Source organism: Mycteria americana, chromosome 12 (assembly GCF_035582795.1).
Source record: "Mycteria americana isolate JAX WOST 10 ecotype Jacksonville Zoo and Gardens chromosome 12, USCA_MyAme_1.0, whole genome shotgun sequence".
NCBI lineage: Eukaryota > Metazoa > Chordata > Aves > Ciconiiformes > Ciconiidae > Mycteria > Mycteria americana.
The window spans coordinates 383,602-396,853 of record NC_134376.1 but is presented as its reverse complement, the minus strand read 5'-3'; the positions used below and the strand labels follow the sequence as shown (position 1 = coordinate 396,853).

Below are 13,252 nucleotides of genomic sequence, written 5' to 3'. Positions count from 1 at the left end.
AATTATTTTCCATTACTGGAGTCAGTTCTCCTGCAGCTGCCTCTGTCTGGTAGTAACAGCATCTCATACCCTGCTATTTTGGAGGAGTCAGTGATTTTAGAGTTTGTCTTTGCCTCTAAAAGCATAAGAACTTTGGTCATTTCTGTGGAACCTCAAACCTGATGACACTAACCTCTTTCTTTCTCTCTCTCCCTCTTCCACTGTATGTCCTTTTATGCAGAAGTGGGTTGGTGCATCCCATATGAAAATCACCTTAGATTTCTTCGAATGGGGAATGGTCCTTCCAGAAGTCCTAGAAGTTTATACCATGCGTCCTTCCAACAGCACCTCACGGGAGGAGCTGCGTGAGCTGAGGAAAGATCTGCCTTGCAAACCCTGTGTGTCTTGCCTGACTGCCCCAGGTCAGGATAGCCAGTCCCTGCTGTCTAGCGTGAACAGCAGCGGTGGGACTCAGGACCAGTCATATGGGCATTTGTCCATTGATACTGTGACTGTGGCTGATGAATTTACACCTTGTAACTGCCAGTACAACTGTAACCGTGTGTACAGGGGACATGAGCATACCAGTAAGGAAGATGGTAGTGCTGGAGAAACTGGTTACCCCAAGGTTAACGTTGGTGATGAAGACAGGAAGATATCCAGTGACTTGCATCTGACTGACCTGAGCACGCAGGACAAAATACTTGCTTCAGGCTCTGTATCCACAGACCACCTGAGGAGTACCAGTGTCCTAGCCCACCAGCAAGTAGAAGGGGCTTTGGAAGGAGGGATGGGGAGCATCCTAGAAGCCCTTTGCTTGCAGTCTAATCAGTGGGATTTGGAAAATCCAGCTTCTCTACCTTCTCCTGATGGTGAAAGTGTTTCCTACAGTGAAGGCTCCTATGACTTCTTCCCTCACATTGCAAGGCCTGGTGACAGTTACCCTATGATCTGCGTAGATTTGGACACTATTGACAGTGGCTTTGTGGACTCAGACTGTGGGAGTCCAGTTGACTCTGAATTTGAACAAAACAGTCAGACCAACTGTGGGCCCATCCCTCTTGAGCGGGAGGGGGAGGACTTTCCACGGAGCTACGTCAAGCAGTGGGTCTCCTGTCGTTCTGACAGCCCTGTCAATGGGACACAGACAAACTAAGGACTTGATGTTGCCTTGCAGGGTGTAGGGCCTTTTCCGTACTGTGACAGAAGCAAAGTGTTAGCAAAATTCAGAAAAGAAACGAAGTTTACTTTGTGTGAGCTCTGTTGCATACAACTGAAAACTGTTAGGTCCATAGAAATATATGCCTGTTTCTATTGCCACTTATCCTGTTAATGTCTCAAACTTGACATAATTGATTTTTTTTTTTTTTTTTAAGAATCCTAGGTCAACCACCCCTTATAATGGCAGAAAAAACAACTGTACCTTGAACATTACCCTTTAGCTTATGTAGATGTGCACATTTCTTTGACAGTAACCTTATGAAGAGTACAAAACTTTAAATTATTCTCACATGACTTGAGATTTTGGATGTGCATTGAATCTTAGAAGCATAACCCATGGCAAGCATGTTTGTTACATTAAAGTTCCCCTGACCTTTCCAAACAACACAGGTGGTGTCACTTTTCCTACTAACATCTTTGGCTCTTTAAACCCAGCTGTAATAGTTTGTTAATTATGGAGGGTCCCAGCCCTGTCCATGGGGTATGATCAAAAACAATTCTCATATAATCATCACAGAACTGCATGTCCAAGAGACAAAACACAACTCAGGTTTCAGAAAGACTTTGCCTTTCCAGGTGGAGTCTGCAAATGAAAAGTCTTCAAAACACATATAATTCCAGACAAACTCTTGCTACCCGGGCTTTCTACTGAATCAGCATCTCTGCCAGCATTTTCCAAGCACGTTAACTGAAACATTGAGCAGCTTTTAGAATTATGCAGAAATTTCAGAAATGTTGTCCTACCTGGATGTGCCTGCAACTCCGTCTTCTGCCTTGGACCTGGTCTGCTGCAGTTAACAGGTCAGTAGCACAAAGTTTGAGCAATTTCTGCTAGCTAATAAAGCCAACCATGAAACTGCTATTTGCACTGTAACTGTGAATATGTTTCCCTCTGACATCTCTGTATCTCTGTTTTGTTTGGGATGATTGTCTTAAAAAGTTATTGTAATACTGATGTTGAATGTGAAGACACATCTTGTGTAGGCGCAGTGCTACTAACCCATGGACTGCTTGGCTCCAGAAGATCTTATACTGAGAGAACCTTTGTGGTGAATGATGTACGTTTCCAGTGTAGTAATAATCTGTTGTTGCTTTGATACCAATAAACTCTCTCCCTCTCCCCCATCTTTTACCCAAGACTTTAACCAACCCCACAGTTCCCTAAACAAGAGGGAGCACTGTAATGAAGAGAAGCCATTTCTTTCACAGGTGGGTGCTGGGAGAGTTTTTCTACGCATCCACAGCCCTGGTTTGATTGTTCAGAACAGCCATGGTCTCTGCTATGTTGATTTTGAACATATAGGGCTTAGCTTTGCCCATGTTGTTATTACTCCCTCAATACACCCCTAGCTCAGGGGCTTCGTGGGTGCTGCTCCAAAAAATCAGTTTTTTTGGTTCCTTCCCTCCTTATTTTCCATTTTTCTTGTCATATTCTGTGATAAGTCGTGGGAGGTATTGCCTTAGCGTGCTTATGCATCCTCTCTGCTGTGCTGCAAGTTCCCTGCACGCCCTCCACGAGGCAGCAGAGGATAGAGCCAACACCACTTGGTGATGAGCTGGGCCTGCCCTGCGCTGTCCGACGAGGGCTGCTTGCAGTGCGCTTATGTCTGTGTGAACCTGCACCGGGCAGAAGCATCGCTGATGGTCTGGAACACGGTATTCTGCAGCTTCATCCTGCAGCTATTTGCACTTCAGAAACTATGTTGTGGTAACTGGCTCCAGGCTGCTTAAGGGAGGAGGGGAAACTTGCCTATCTTTCTAGGGCCGTTTTACATCTCAGTTCTGCACGCTCCTTATTTCTGTTAGTATCATTGGCCCCAGAACTGCTGAAGGAGCTGTTTCTGTCATTGCTATGCTATCTAGCTGCACATCTGGTAGAAGGTGGTGGTTTGCTGCTATGTTGGGCTAGAAGTTGCCTCTGGTCACCCTAGGAGGCAGACTTCATGGGCAGAGAAGAGCTTGCTTTGATATGTGGCATAAAGATATTAAAATAAGGGAGACTGTTCCCTTTGAAGCAAGCTGTAACAATTAAGCTTTTGGCCAATGAGTTGTTGACACTGTGGATGTGGAGGGGTTTGAGGTGGGTTTTTTTCTGTGGCTCCTAGCAGCAAACTGCAAATGTCCCTGACCTAGCAATATCTAATTTGGAAAAACTGTGTTTCCCCAGGAATGCTAGGGCCATTGGTAGCATTGCAAGTCCACGGTTTTTTGGGTTTTGGGAGGCCTCCCCTGCTCTCAAGCTGTCTCGAAAAGGTCTCACTCCACCCTTCCGTGACCTCAGTAACCCACAGTGGCAGATTCCTGAACAGCAGTGTAAAGCACAGGAAAGAGTTACGATAATAGTGTGGTAAAGGCATTTGATGTTTAAGTGCTTGGCCAAGCAGGCCTGCTTAAAAGAACAGAGTTTGCAATAGTCTGCCTAAGCCCTTCACTGCAGGGGAATCTGCTTAGCCACTCCTGCCATGCTCAGGTAAGCAGGTGATCTAACTTCAGCCTGCCTTGCAAAGGTGAGGTTAGTCACACACTGAGTGGTGGGATGAGGGAGTAAGAAGATGCCAGCAGCACCACCCATGTAGACAAAGCCCTTAGATGGCTGTGGTCTGCTGCACTTTGCACAGTATTCACAACAATCAGACACATGATAGCGGACTTAAGATGTTGCACTGACTAAAACAGTGTCCTTTTACTGCGGGACTTGATGAGCAGAGGAAAGGAGGGAGGTCAAATCTCACAGATTCTTGAGTGACCGCATGATTGGGGTACAGAAGTGGTCCTGGACTATAGTACTGTCCGTCTACTCTGATAGACTAACAGTGTGTTCACTAGCCAAGCATAGAAGCAGGTAGACACAGAAATCCCAGTCTATGAGTCTACCTGAGGCTATCTCAGGCTCAAAAATGTGTGTTATTGTACAAGCCAAGGAATGCAGCGCAGACAAAGCAAGTGCTGCATGTCCCAGTAGCTTCCACTGTAATATGGTGCTTCTCCTATTTACTATGTTTGCCTCTATAGTGATCCAAAACCAGAGGAGATAGCAAAACATATGCATTTGCTACTGGGTTGACAGTAGAGAAACAGCGGACGTCTACCCAAATGGAGCACTTTGAACGAAAAAAAAAAAAAGAACTTCCAGGTAGATGCAACTTAAAACAAATCACCTGGTGAGAAACACTGTTTACCTGATGGAACCCTTGATGGGGTTGTTTAGCCTGGAGAAAAAGAGGCTCAGGGTAGACCTTATCGCTCTCTACAGCTACCCGAAAGGAGGTTGTAGTGAGGTGGGGTCGATCTCTTCTCCCAGGTAACAAGCCATAGGACAAGAGGAAATGGCCTCAAGTTGCGCCAGGGGAGGTTTAGACTGGGTATTAGGAAAAATTTCTTCACGAAAAGGGTTGTCAAGCACTGGAACAGGCTGTCCAGGGAAGTGGTGGAGTACCATCCCTGGAGGTATTTAAAAGACGTGTAGATGTGGTGCTTAGGGACATGGTTTAGTGGTGGACTTGGCAGTGCTAGGTGAACAGTTGGACTTGATATCTTAAAGGTCTTTTCCAACCTAAATGATTCTATGATTCTAATTGTGGGACAGCGGGACAGGTGTAAATGGGTCCTAGAAACCTGAGTGGCTCTGAGGGCCTCTGAGTGGCCTTTGGGGAGCAGGAGTTCAGTTAATGGTCTTTCGGCTGAGTGGTACTTGGGGCACGGGGGAAGTATGAAAAAAGGCAACTTGCAGAGAGCGGTGATATTCTTGTCAGAAATACTACTCTGTATTTTGGAATAGTAATGTGAAAGGAAACTGGGAAAAGAAGTTTGTGCTTTGCCGTTTGAGCCAAGCTGCTGCTGAACTCTTGTACTGATTTTTCTGTCTGCTCTGTAGGCAGAATATGGTAAAAGCTGTGGGTCTTACACAGCCGTAGCGTCTTTATGGTGACCTGCAGCAGCAGGCTGGGAAGATGCAGGGATACAATTTGTCTCTACAGGAGACAAGATGTTTTCTGCTGCAGCAGGTGAACTACAGGCATCTGGACAGTTCTGAGGCAGCAGGTGTTATTTGCTTAAATGACATCCTGAAGGCTGCTTGCATTTTAGGGGCTTTCTGTTTCTGCTCCTGTTCAGGATTGTTGTAACTATAAAAAGCATAACATACATTTAGATGGGTAACCATGGGGCCTCATCGGAGTTGGCAGGAGTCTTACTGGATGGGAAAGACCCAAAAGCAGGTATTGGGAGAAGCGCCATAACTCAATCTGCAGTACCAATTTGGAAACATCTGTCTCCATTTCTGCATGGCCCCTGTCTTCCTGTCTCTTGGCCCCTAAAGCTAATACTGGCAGACTGTTATTCAGTCTGTGCTTTGCCTGCTTCTCCCTTGCCCTTCTCTAGCACTAGACCCATGTACATGACTGACTTGATGGATCCTGACTGTAACACTACCACTGCAGCATTGCAGCTGGGTGTGGAAAGATCTGTTCCTTGGACACTCTAGGATTTGGACATGGAAGCACTGCAATGCTTGTTTGCTTCCAGAGTTGCCCCTTTGAGCACAATGCAGCAATAGGCTGTGGAGGAAGTACAGGACGAGGCAGATCAGGGATGCCTCAGGTGTCTGAGCACAGTTGGGCGGAGGCCTTGGACAGAAGCAGTCTCACCTCACGTTCGGACAAGGCTAGGAAATGGCTTTAGGTCACTTAGAGAGCTCTTCTGTTGGCCTTTTTTAATATAAGTGTTGCAAGAAGGTACTTTTGTATTCAGCAAATTACTTGGCCTTTTCAATGTTAACCCTTTAACAGAAATTCCTCAGTTTCTCCATCACTAATGAGTAATTGCAGATGCAGCTACTTTAACTCAATCTGATAATCTCAGCAGTTTTTCATTGGTTCTTGAGATTATCTTTAAAATCGGGCACAGTAAGCTCTGCTTTATTATGCCACTGCTGCTACTGCCTGATCATCAAACCACACAGCCTAAGCTATCAAGGGACAGAAGCAGTGCAAAAAGTGAAGTTTCCTTTGAGCTGGTAAGACAGTTTAACATATTTCTGTGCTATGCGTGCCAGTAAGTAATGATAACATACATCTACTGAGCTAAGATATTGACAAATAATTTCTTTACCTAAATGTGGAATTCTGTATTGTTTCTTGTACTAGGAACCTAGAACAAAAAAGCCACCAGAAGGGTCTTTGCATTTTTGTTCTGCTAGATCGCTGAGCACAAAACCACACTATTGCGTTAATTCTGATACGGATTGTGCTAGAAAGAAGCACCATCTTGAACAAATTATTTTTAGGCACTCCTCCCTGTCTGAAACAGATGAATGTAAATGAATCCAGCCAAAAAAGCCCTCAGTGTTTGGGACTTTGCAGACAAAAATATGCTTTTTTTAATGTATGTATATATATGTGTGTATATGAATATCGCTTTATTGCAGTAGTCATCCTTTGTAGCAGCTTTTTTTCAGCCTCTGGGATCCAAGTCTGTCAAATCTAAAAGTACATAGCTGTTCATGAGCATCAAATTGTGGAAAAATGCCTTTCCAAAGATGAAGGGAGAAAAAGACGGTTATATGGGGTTCTCTCTGATAATCTGAGGAAATCCTACTACTTCTTCCTTATTCTCCAGCAGTTCGCATGCTGGTCATGTGAGTCTACTATGTGCACTTGACGTGCTTCTGTCAGACATATGCTTAGAGGCCTAGGTATTCAAGACACAGAAAATCTATCATTAATTTTTCTTAAAGGACCTACAAAATATTTTCTTGTAGGCAGGAATGATTGAAGGAGTGCCCATGATGAACAATCACACTTAGCAGCACAATGGATCCCTCTGGAGAATGTGCACTTGGAGCTAACCTTAATGGATGGAGGGATGTGCATGTTGGTACAGACACACTACTGCCTGTCACTGTTTTACTTCATAGGTGCAAGTCAGTGTCCTGCCTTTCTTCAGTGCCTGTTGGTGCTGCCTCTGGAAGAGATTGAAGCAAAGGGAAGGTATTAGGGCCAAGGGAGAGCAGGTCATTTATGACTAATTGTTAAGATATAAGGAATGGAAACAGAGTATTCAAGGGTCCAGGTCTGCTGTGCCTGCTCCCACTGTGCACCGCTCATTGTATTTTGCTGTGGGAGGGAGAGCGAGCTGAGCACGTTTTGGAACAGTTCAGAGGCACTGCCAAATTAGAGGCTGAAGCTTCTGACTTCCTCTAAGATTTAGGTGAGCATAGCAGACCATACGAGTGAGCTGCAACAAGAAAAATTGCACTGACAAAACAATCTACTGTATATAAAAGTTGATGGCAAAGGTGGGATAGAACCTAGGAGTCCTGGCTGTCTGCTGTGGGCTGGCATATAATATCACTACATGTGTCAAAGGGTACTCAAGCATGTTGAAGAATCTTATGCACACATCTCCACATGAAATCCTTGCTCATGCTCTTGTATGACACTTAAGTTTCATGTTTTTTCAGGCCTTTGTAAAGCTGATCTTGTCTTACTTGTAGTTATCCAAAGGTTGGAGATGCAAAGGTCCTTTTTTGTGTCCATCACTTTGAACCCATTACATTTCTCTACACAATTCTTCTATCTATCTCCCTTTCTCCACTTCTTGTCCCCACTTTCAAAGTCACTGACAGCCTCTCCTTGTCCTCCTGTCATCTCTCACTTCCATATGAAGGTCAACTCTATCTACAACGCCAGCTCCCACCTCCCACTAGATCATCAAATCAACTCCTCCTAACCTTCCTCCGTGCTACTGCTTACACACTGAAGGTGCTGCCTACAATTCTCTTGAGCTACCTCAACCTCATTCTTCGTCTCCTTAAAGCTCTGCTTTGCTGAGTTGCTAAAACCCAAACAATATCTAGACTACCCACATGCTGAGACTGTGCTGTCACCTTCTTGTATTACTTCCCCTCTCAGTGGTATCTAGCAAATAATTTATTTTACCCTATAAATTCTTAAAAGCAAAGGCTATCTTTTTATTGAGTGTTCTACTGGACCTCGAACGTAGGCGTTAGCCAGGACTCTGAATATGGATTTCTGGTAATGCAAACAGATATAGCAATAACAGTCGATCACCTGTCTTTCTGTTGATAAGCAGTTGAGAGCATTTGGAAAATCTGTGTCGTACAAATTCTGGTTAAAATGACTTGAAATGACTTTTGGGAAATGGATGCAGCTGATGGAACCATAGAAGGAGAGGGGAAAGGCATGGCTGCAAGGCCTCATTTCCTTGAGCAGATAACAGGCAGAAGAACTCTGCCCTGGAAATATACAGAAAGGGTGGAAACACCATTGCAACCAGCTTGAGACCACCTGGGAACTCAAGGTCACCAGTCGGCTTCTGGTGCTCACCTAGATTGGTGGCAGCATACCAGGTGTGTCTTTTCAGGGCTTTCTCTCAGACATTTGGTCTCTTTCTTCCCTGCAGAGTGAAGGTGGTTCTTCTCCCTTCCTCTGACACTTCCATACCTACAGTTTTCACAGGGCTTTTCTGCCTTCACCTGTAACTCAGCAGCGTTGCAGACGCTGGGCCTTAGAACAAAAAAAAGCATCAAGCAGCCGGGCTAGGAAGTTGATTTGTCTTCCAGTCCCCCAGCTGCTGTAATAGTGCCCTTGCTTCTAGCACTGGACATAGGGCACGCCAATGAGATGATGTCTTGCAATGGTGCTGGCACCTTGTTGGTTTCTGCTTGGTTCCTCGCTTGATAATCAGCTTCTTGCTTTCCTCCTGCTGCAGAAAGAACTGGCAGTGTTCAGACATGATGGTCACTGGGAAGAATGATGAATGCCTGCTATGTCACCAAGAATCCCTTCACCCATCCATTCTCACTGAAATTGAAAAGTGCTTTTGCACTTGCCTCATTTTTGTCCCATTCTGTGGCTATCTGCTGTCCAGCACCAAGAGGAGCTGAGGTTTGAATTGACCATGTCCATTTTGCTATGGGGCCCATCAAAACCTTCATATTGACCTACATAAGAGGAAGAGAATTTTCTTTTCCCACAGTTGAGTGACTTGAACCAGAGTATGAAATATGTGAAAAGGCATCGCAGCATCTCTAGGATTCTAGCAAAGTTTGCAGCTAGTTTCTTGCAAGGCCAAACTTATTGCAAGCATCAGCAGACATTACTCAAATAACCTCATTAATATGTCTCTATGCTTACAATTGGTATTTCCCCTGAACACTACAAAATGTACAATTATTTCCTTTTCTCATAAGTGGGAAGTGTCTGGCAGTTACTGAGAAGTGATAGGGCCTGTTTGTGAACCAGCTTTTTAGGATGTACTATAGGTTTACCTTTGCAAGGCTGAGGATTGCTGATGCTAAGAGGAGAACGCTATCATGATCACTTTAGACAATTATAACTAAGTCCTGCATCAATTTCACAACTTCCATCTGAGCTAAGGTTTTTGTTTGGGGTTTTTTTTAAGATACCTAACCATGATTTATAGACTACAAGTCTTGGATCATATGATTAGGCAAGAGGTTCCAGCAATAAAGGTAGTTCCCCATTGTACAAATTCTGTACTTTGTTTCTGTCTAGTTGTATCTACCTTCACTGTCCAACTACTGGATTCTTTCCATCTTTCTCTAGTACATTAAAAAAAAAAAAAAAGACTTTTCTCCTACCTGAAATCTTATTCCCCATGTAAGGTACTTATGGCTGGTGTGAAATTACTGCTTAGCCTTTCTTTTGGTTAAGATATTTAGTTGGTCTTTAGTTAATTTCTAAGGAAAGTTATCCAGGATTAAATAATTTTTATAGCCCTTTTCAGAACTATTTTCATCTTTTCAGCAACTTTTTGTTTAAAGTGTGGACCCTAACAGAAGAAATGAACTAATAATGGTGTTATGAATGCTACATGTAGCTGCAATAACATTTCTTTTAATTGATATGCACCCACAGTCTGTGTTAGCTCCTTTAATTGCATTAATGTACTGCAGAATCTCATTCAGCTGGTGAGATTTCCCCAAATCATTTTCTGATAAGCCTTTCAGAATGCAGTGTTCCCTGGCCTACTTGTGACTAACAGCCATGGCTTCTAACACACACATTTGCATTTAAACATGCTGTATTTGTTTCCAGGTGAGCTGGAGAGCCAGGAAATGTCTGACATGTTTCAAACATTGCAGAACTGAACCAAGAACTTTGGGGGGGGATGGACAGTTTATCAAATTAGTAGCAATTACCTGGAAATATTCTGTCCTGGCTTAGTTATCTGGACCTATGTTTGTTTGTTTGTGTGCCCAAACAAGTTCTTGTAAGCACATGAATAATTCTACTGAATGCAGCTCTCTCATATTTAGTCAGTCTTACTGTATTTATCACAGGGATCATATGCAACCCTGATTAGAATGATAAGCAGGAGAGACTTCATGCCTCCCAGCCTCCCTCTGCTAAAATCAGCTAATGGTGACACTTCCTCTCGACAACCCCCACTCTGAAGAAGGTCTGCAGCAAAACAGGATATTTACAAAAACCCCATAAATGAGGAGGTGGTGAAGTGGAAGCCAGAAAGATTCCTTTTCTCTTGATCAGTTTCCAAAACATTGTAATTATTTTACTATTTAATTCAGAAAAGGGACACTGTAAGCAGGCATAATGACAGGAAAGAGGTTGATATGTGGATGCTGCTGTCCAGCTTTGTGAAATCTGGGACTGGAAGGATACTCTTGGTCACAGAGTGCAGCTCCCGCTACGGTAGCCATGAGATCATTTAACCCTTTCAGTAAAACAATCCTAATGATTGAAATATCACAATCCTTGCTAAGCGTAGGCTCTTTCTCACTCACTCCTATTCAAGACTACTTCAGACCCTTTGTTGGTTAGAAATCAGGATCTTATTCTATAGCCAGGCTACACCCATTTGGTCTTGTGCTAATGCTGTACTTAGTGTTTCTCCTATCCTGACACTTCTCTCTCCCTTTTCCCCAGCTGCTTCTGAAAGAGAGATCATAAACCCTGGCAAATTTTGGTGGTTTTTCCTTTTTTGCAATTACTAACCCAAGCTCTTTCAAGACAGAACATTCTCACAGCCTCTTGTTACCCCAGCCCTAGAGCTCAGTTCCGTGTCTATGCTGGTCAAGCAGTACAAACTGTTCCTCCAATATTTTTTTAATATTTCAAGTAATTGTTTTTGTCTATACTTATTAGTGGCGTCTGTCTACAAACTCACTCTGTGTTTTCTGGGTTCCAGCCTGAGTCACAGGCTCCTTAGAGCAGCACACTACCTGCAGAGGTGCTGGGCTTGTTTGCTGTGTTAAGGTAACGGCAAATACTGCAAACTGGAAACATCTTAAAAAGACCACCATATATTGCTGAGCAGATCAGGTCAGGATTCTTCATATTAAACTTTGTTTGCTGGAAAATCATCCAATCGGAAACTTTTTATGAAAAAGTATCATTTTAAATGAAAACTTCATCAGGAAAGAATTCACAGAATGGAATTTCTGGTTTAAAAGAAAGAGGGAGTCCAGCATAACCTTGTAGAGAGATAGTGTTCCATATTTCAGAAGATACACTTCAAATATCCTTACACAACCTTTCAGTAAATTGGGGTAATGACTAGGCCCTAAGTATTCTATATCCCTGATGAGTGCTTTGACCAGGAGTGTTATCAGCTATTCTCTCTGTTTCTGTCTTTTGGAGTTTTCTTTTACGGCAAGGAAGTACTTGTGGGAAGGAAATATGATCCCAAGATTCCCACACTGCAGATGAGCAACTTGGTTATCTGCCTGGAATTGTAGTTTCTTGTGTATGTGTGTTTGCGTGTCTGAGAGAGAGAAAACTATGATAGGTCTTAGTTTTGTTCAGATATGAAATGGGTGAATTTCTAAAACTAAAAATCTGTAAGCTAGAACACCCGTTTCTATCCCAGCTTTTGTTCCTGAACTCAAACCCTTTCACACTAGTCCTGGACAACTCCAAGTGGCTTGAGGAAAGGGAAAGGCTCCCTTAGAAGTTTTGCGACATCAGCAGGTCAAGCAAGTGTTCCTCTAGTGAAGAGAAAGGGGAGGTGCAGAAGACCAGTTACTCGACTCCCTCAAGGAAAAAAGAGAACCATCATTAAAGGCAGGCAGCAGTGTTTGTGGTGTAGATGGCTTTCAGCAGGTGACTACTGCTGATGGACAAGCTCACAAGAGAAAAATCCACTGAAGCCTTGAATATGCAGAAACTATGTCTGCTCCAGGAGGCCCCTGAGCTGCAAATGTCCGGAGGCTGAGAACGTTCTCAGAGAAGAACATCTATGCTCTCTCTATTGCTATGGTTTTCTCTCAGCATCTGGTTTTGGTTAGTCAGAAACAGGATACGGGGAAACATGAACATTTGTTCCAACCCACTGTGGCTCTCTGCTGCTCTTAAATTGTCATAAACCAGATGCCAAAATATGCAGGAAGAAGGAAAGATGGAACACCCCCCGCCCCTGATCAAATGGCAGCAATTAAAGATTTCCTTTCAAGCAGCTGGTACTTTAGATTCCTGTGCAAAGTACTATTTACTGCCATGAGAAGAACAGTTCCTATAGAAGAAATTATATAGCTGAGTTGGTGCCCTGTCTGACAGAGTCAAGGTCAGCTTGTGTCAGGGCTGGCAGAAGCATGTAGCTAAAGCTTCAACCTGCTGGTACAGATACTGATGAAACTGCTTCTAACAATTGTTCTGTTTTAGATGCTGTCGGGAATGGGAGGAGATGTGTGGCAGCTGGGCCTCCAGCTGTGCATTACTGCTGTGCTGCTCTTTGGTGGAGGGAGAGGGAGAGGTAAGAGGAGATCTGGAACAGGTCCACTGTGGGAAGAGAGGCACACACATGTACTCATTTTTCATTCACAGACCCTAAAGTATGCAACACAAGATGTTGTGACTGCCCTTTCCCAGGTCCCAGGAACCAGTACAGCTGGCTGGCAATGCCAGGCCTAGGGAGCTGAGCACATCCTGGGCAGGCTGGACAGCAGAAAGAATGTAGCCACTGCCCAAGGTCCCTGCCCTGCGATTTTACACTCATATCATGCAGTTAAGTGTGGTACAAGAGAGAAAGAACATGATGAGGAAGGATAGAT

The 13,252-nt window shown here is 43.8% G+C and overlaps 2 protein-coding genes across 10 annotated transcripts in view; both read left to right on the top strand.

Moving 5' to 3' along the window:
- IL21R (interleukin 21 receptor) overlaps positions 1-1,587 on the top strand; it is a 28,656-nt gene extending 27,069 nt beyond the window's left edge. For all 9 annotated transcript variants that reach the window (XM_075515300.1, XM_075515296.1, XM_075515295.1 and 6 more), the window contains one exon: positions 221-1,587. In XM_075515300.1, coding sequence (XP_075371415.1) covers positions 221-1,135 — 915 coding nt within the window. In that variant the 3' untranslated portion in view covers positions 1,136-1,587. The remainder of the gene's footprint in view (positions 1-220) is intronic.
- An 11,276-nt stretch (positions 1,588-12,863) lies between these two features.
- The window catches only part of PDPK1 (3-phosphoinositide dependent protein kinase 1), a 53,281-nt gene continuing 52,892 nt past the window's right edge, over positions 12,864-13,252 (top strand). Inside the window, exon 1 of the mRNA XM_075515292.1 lies at positions 12,864-12,954. Coding sequence (XP_075371407.1) covers positions 12,864-12,954 — 91 coding nt within the window. The remainder of the gene's footprint in view (positions 12,955-13,252) is intronic.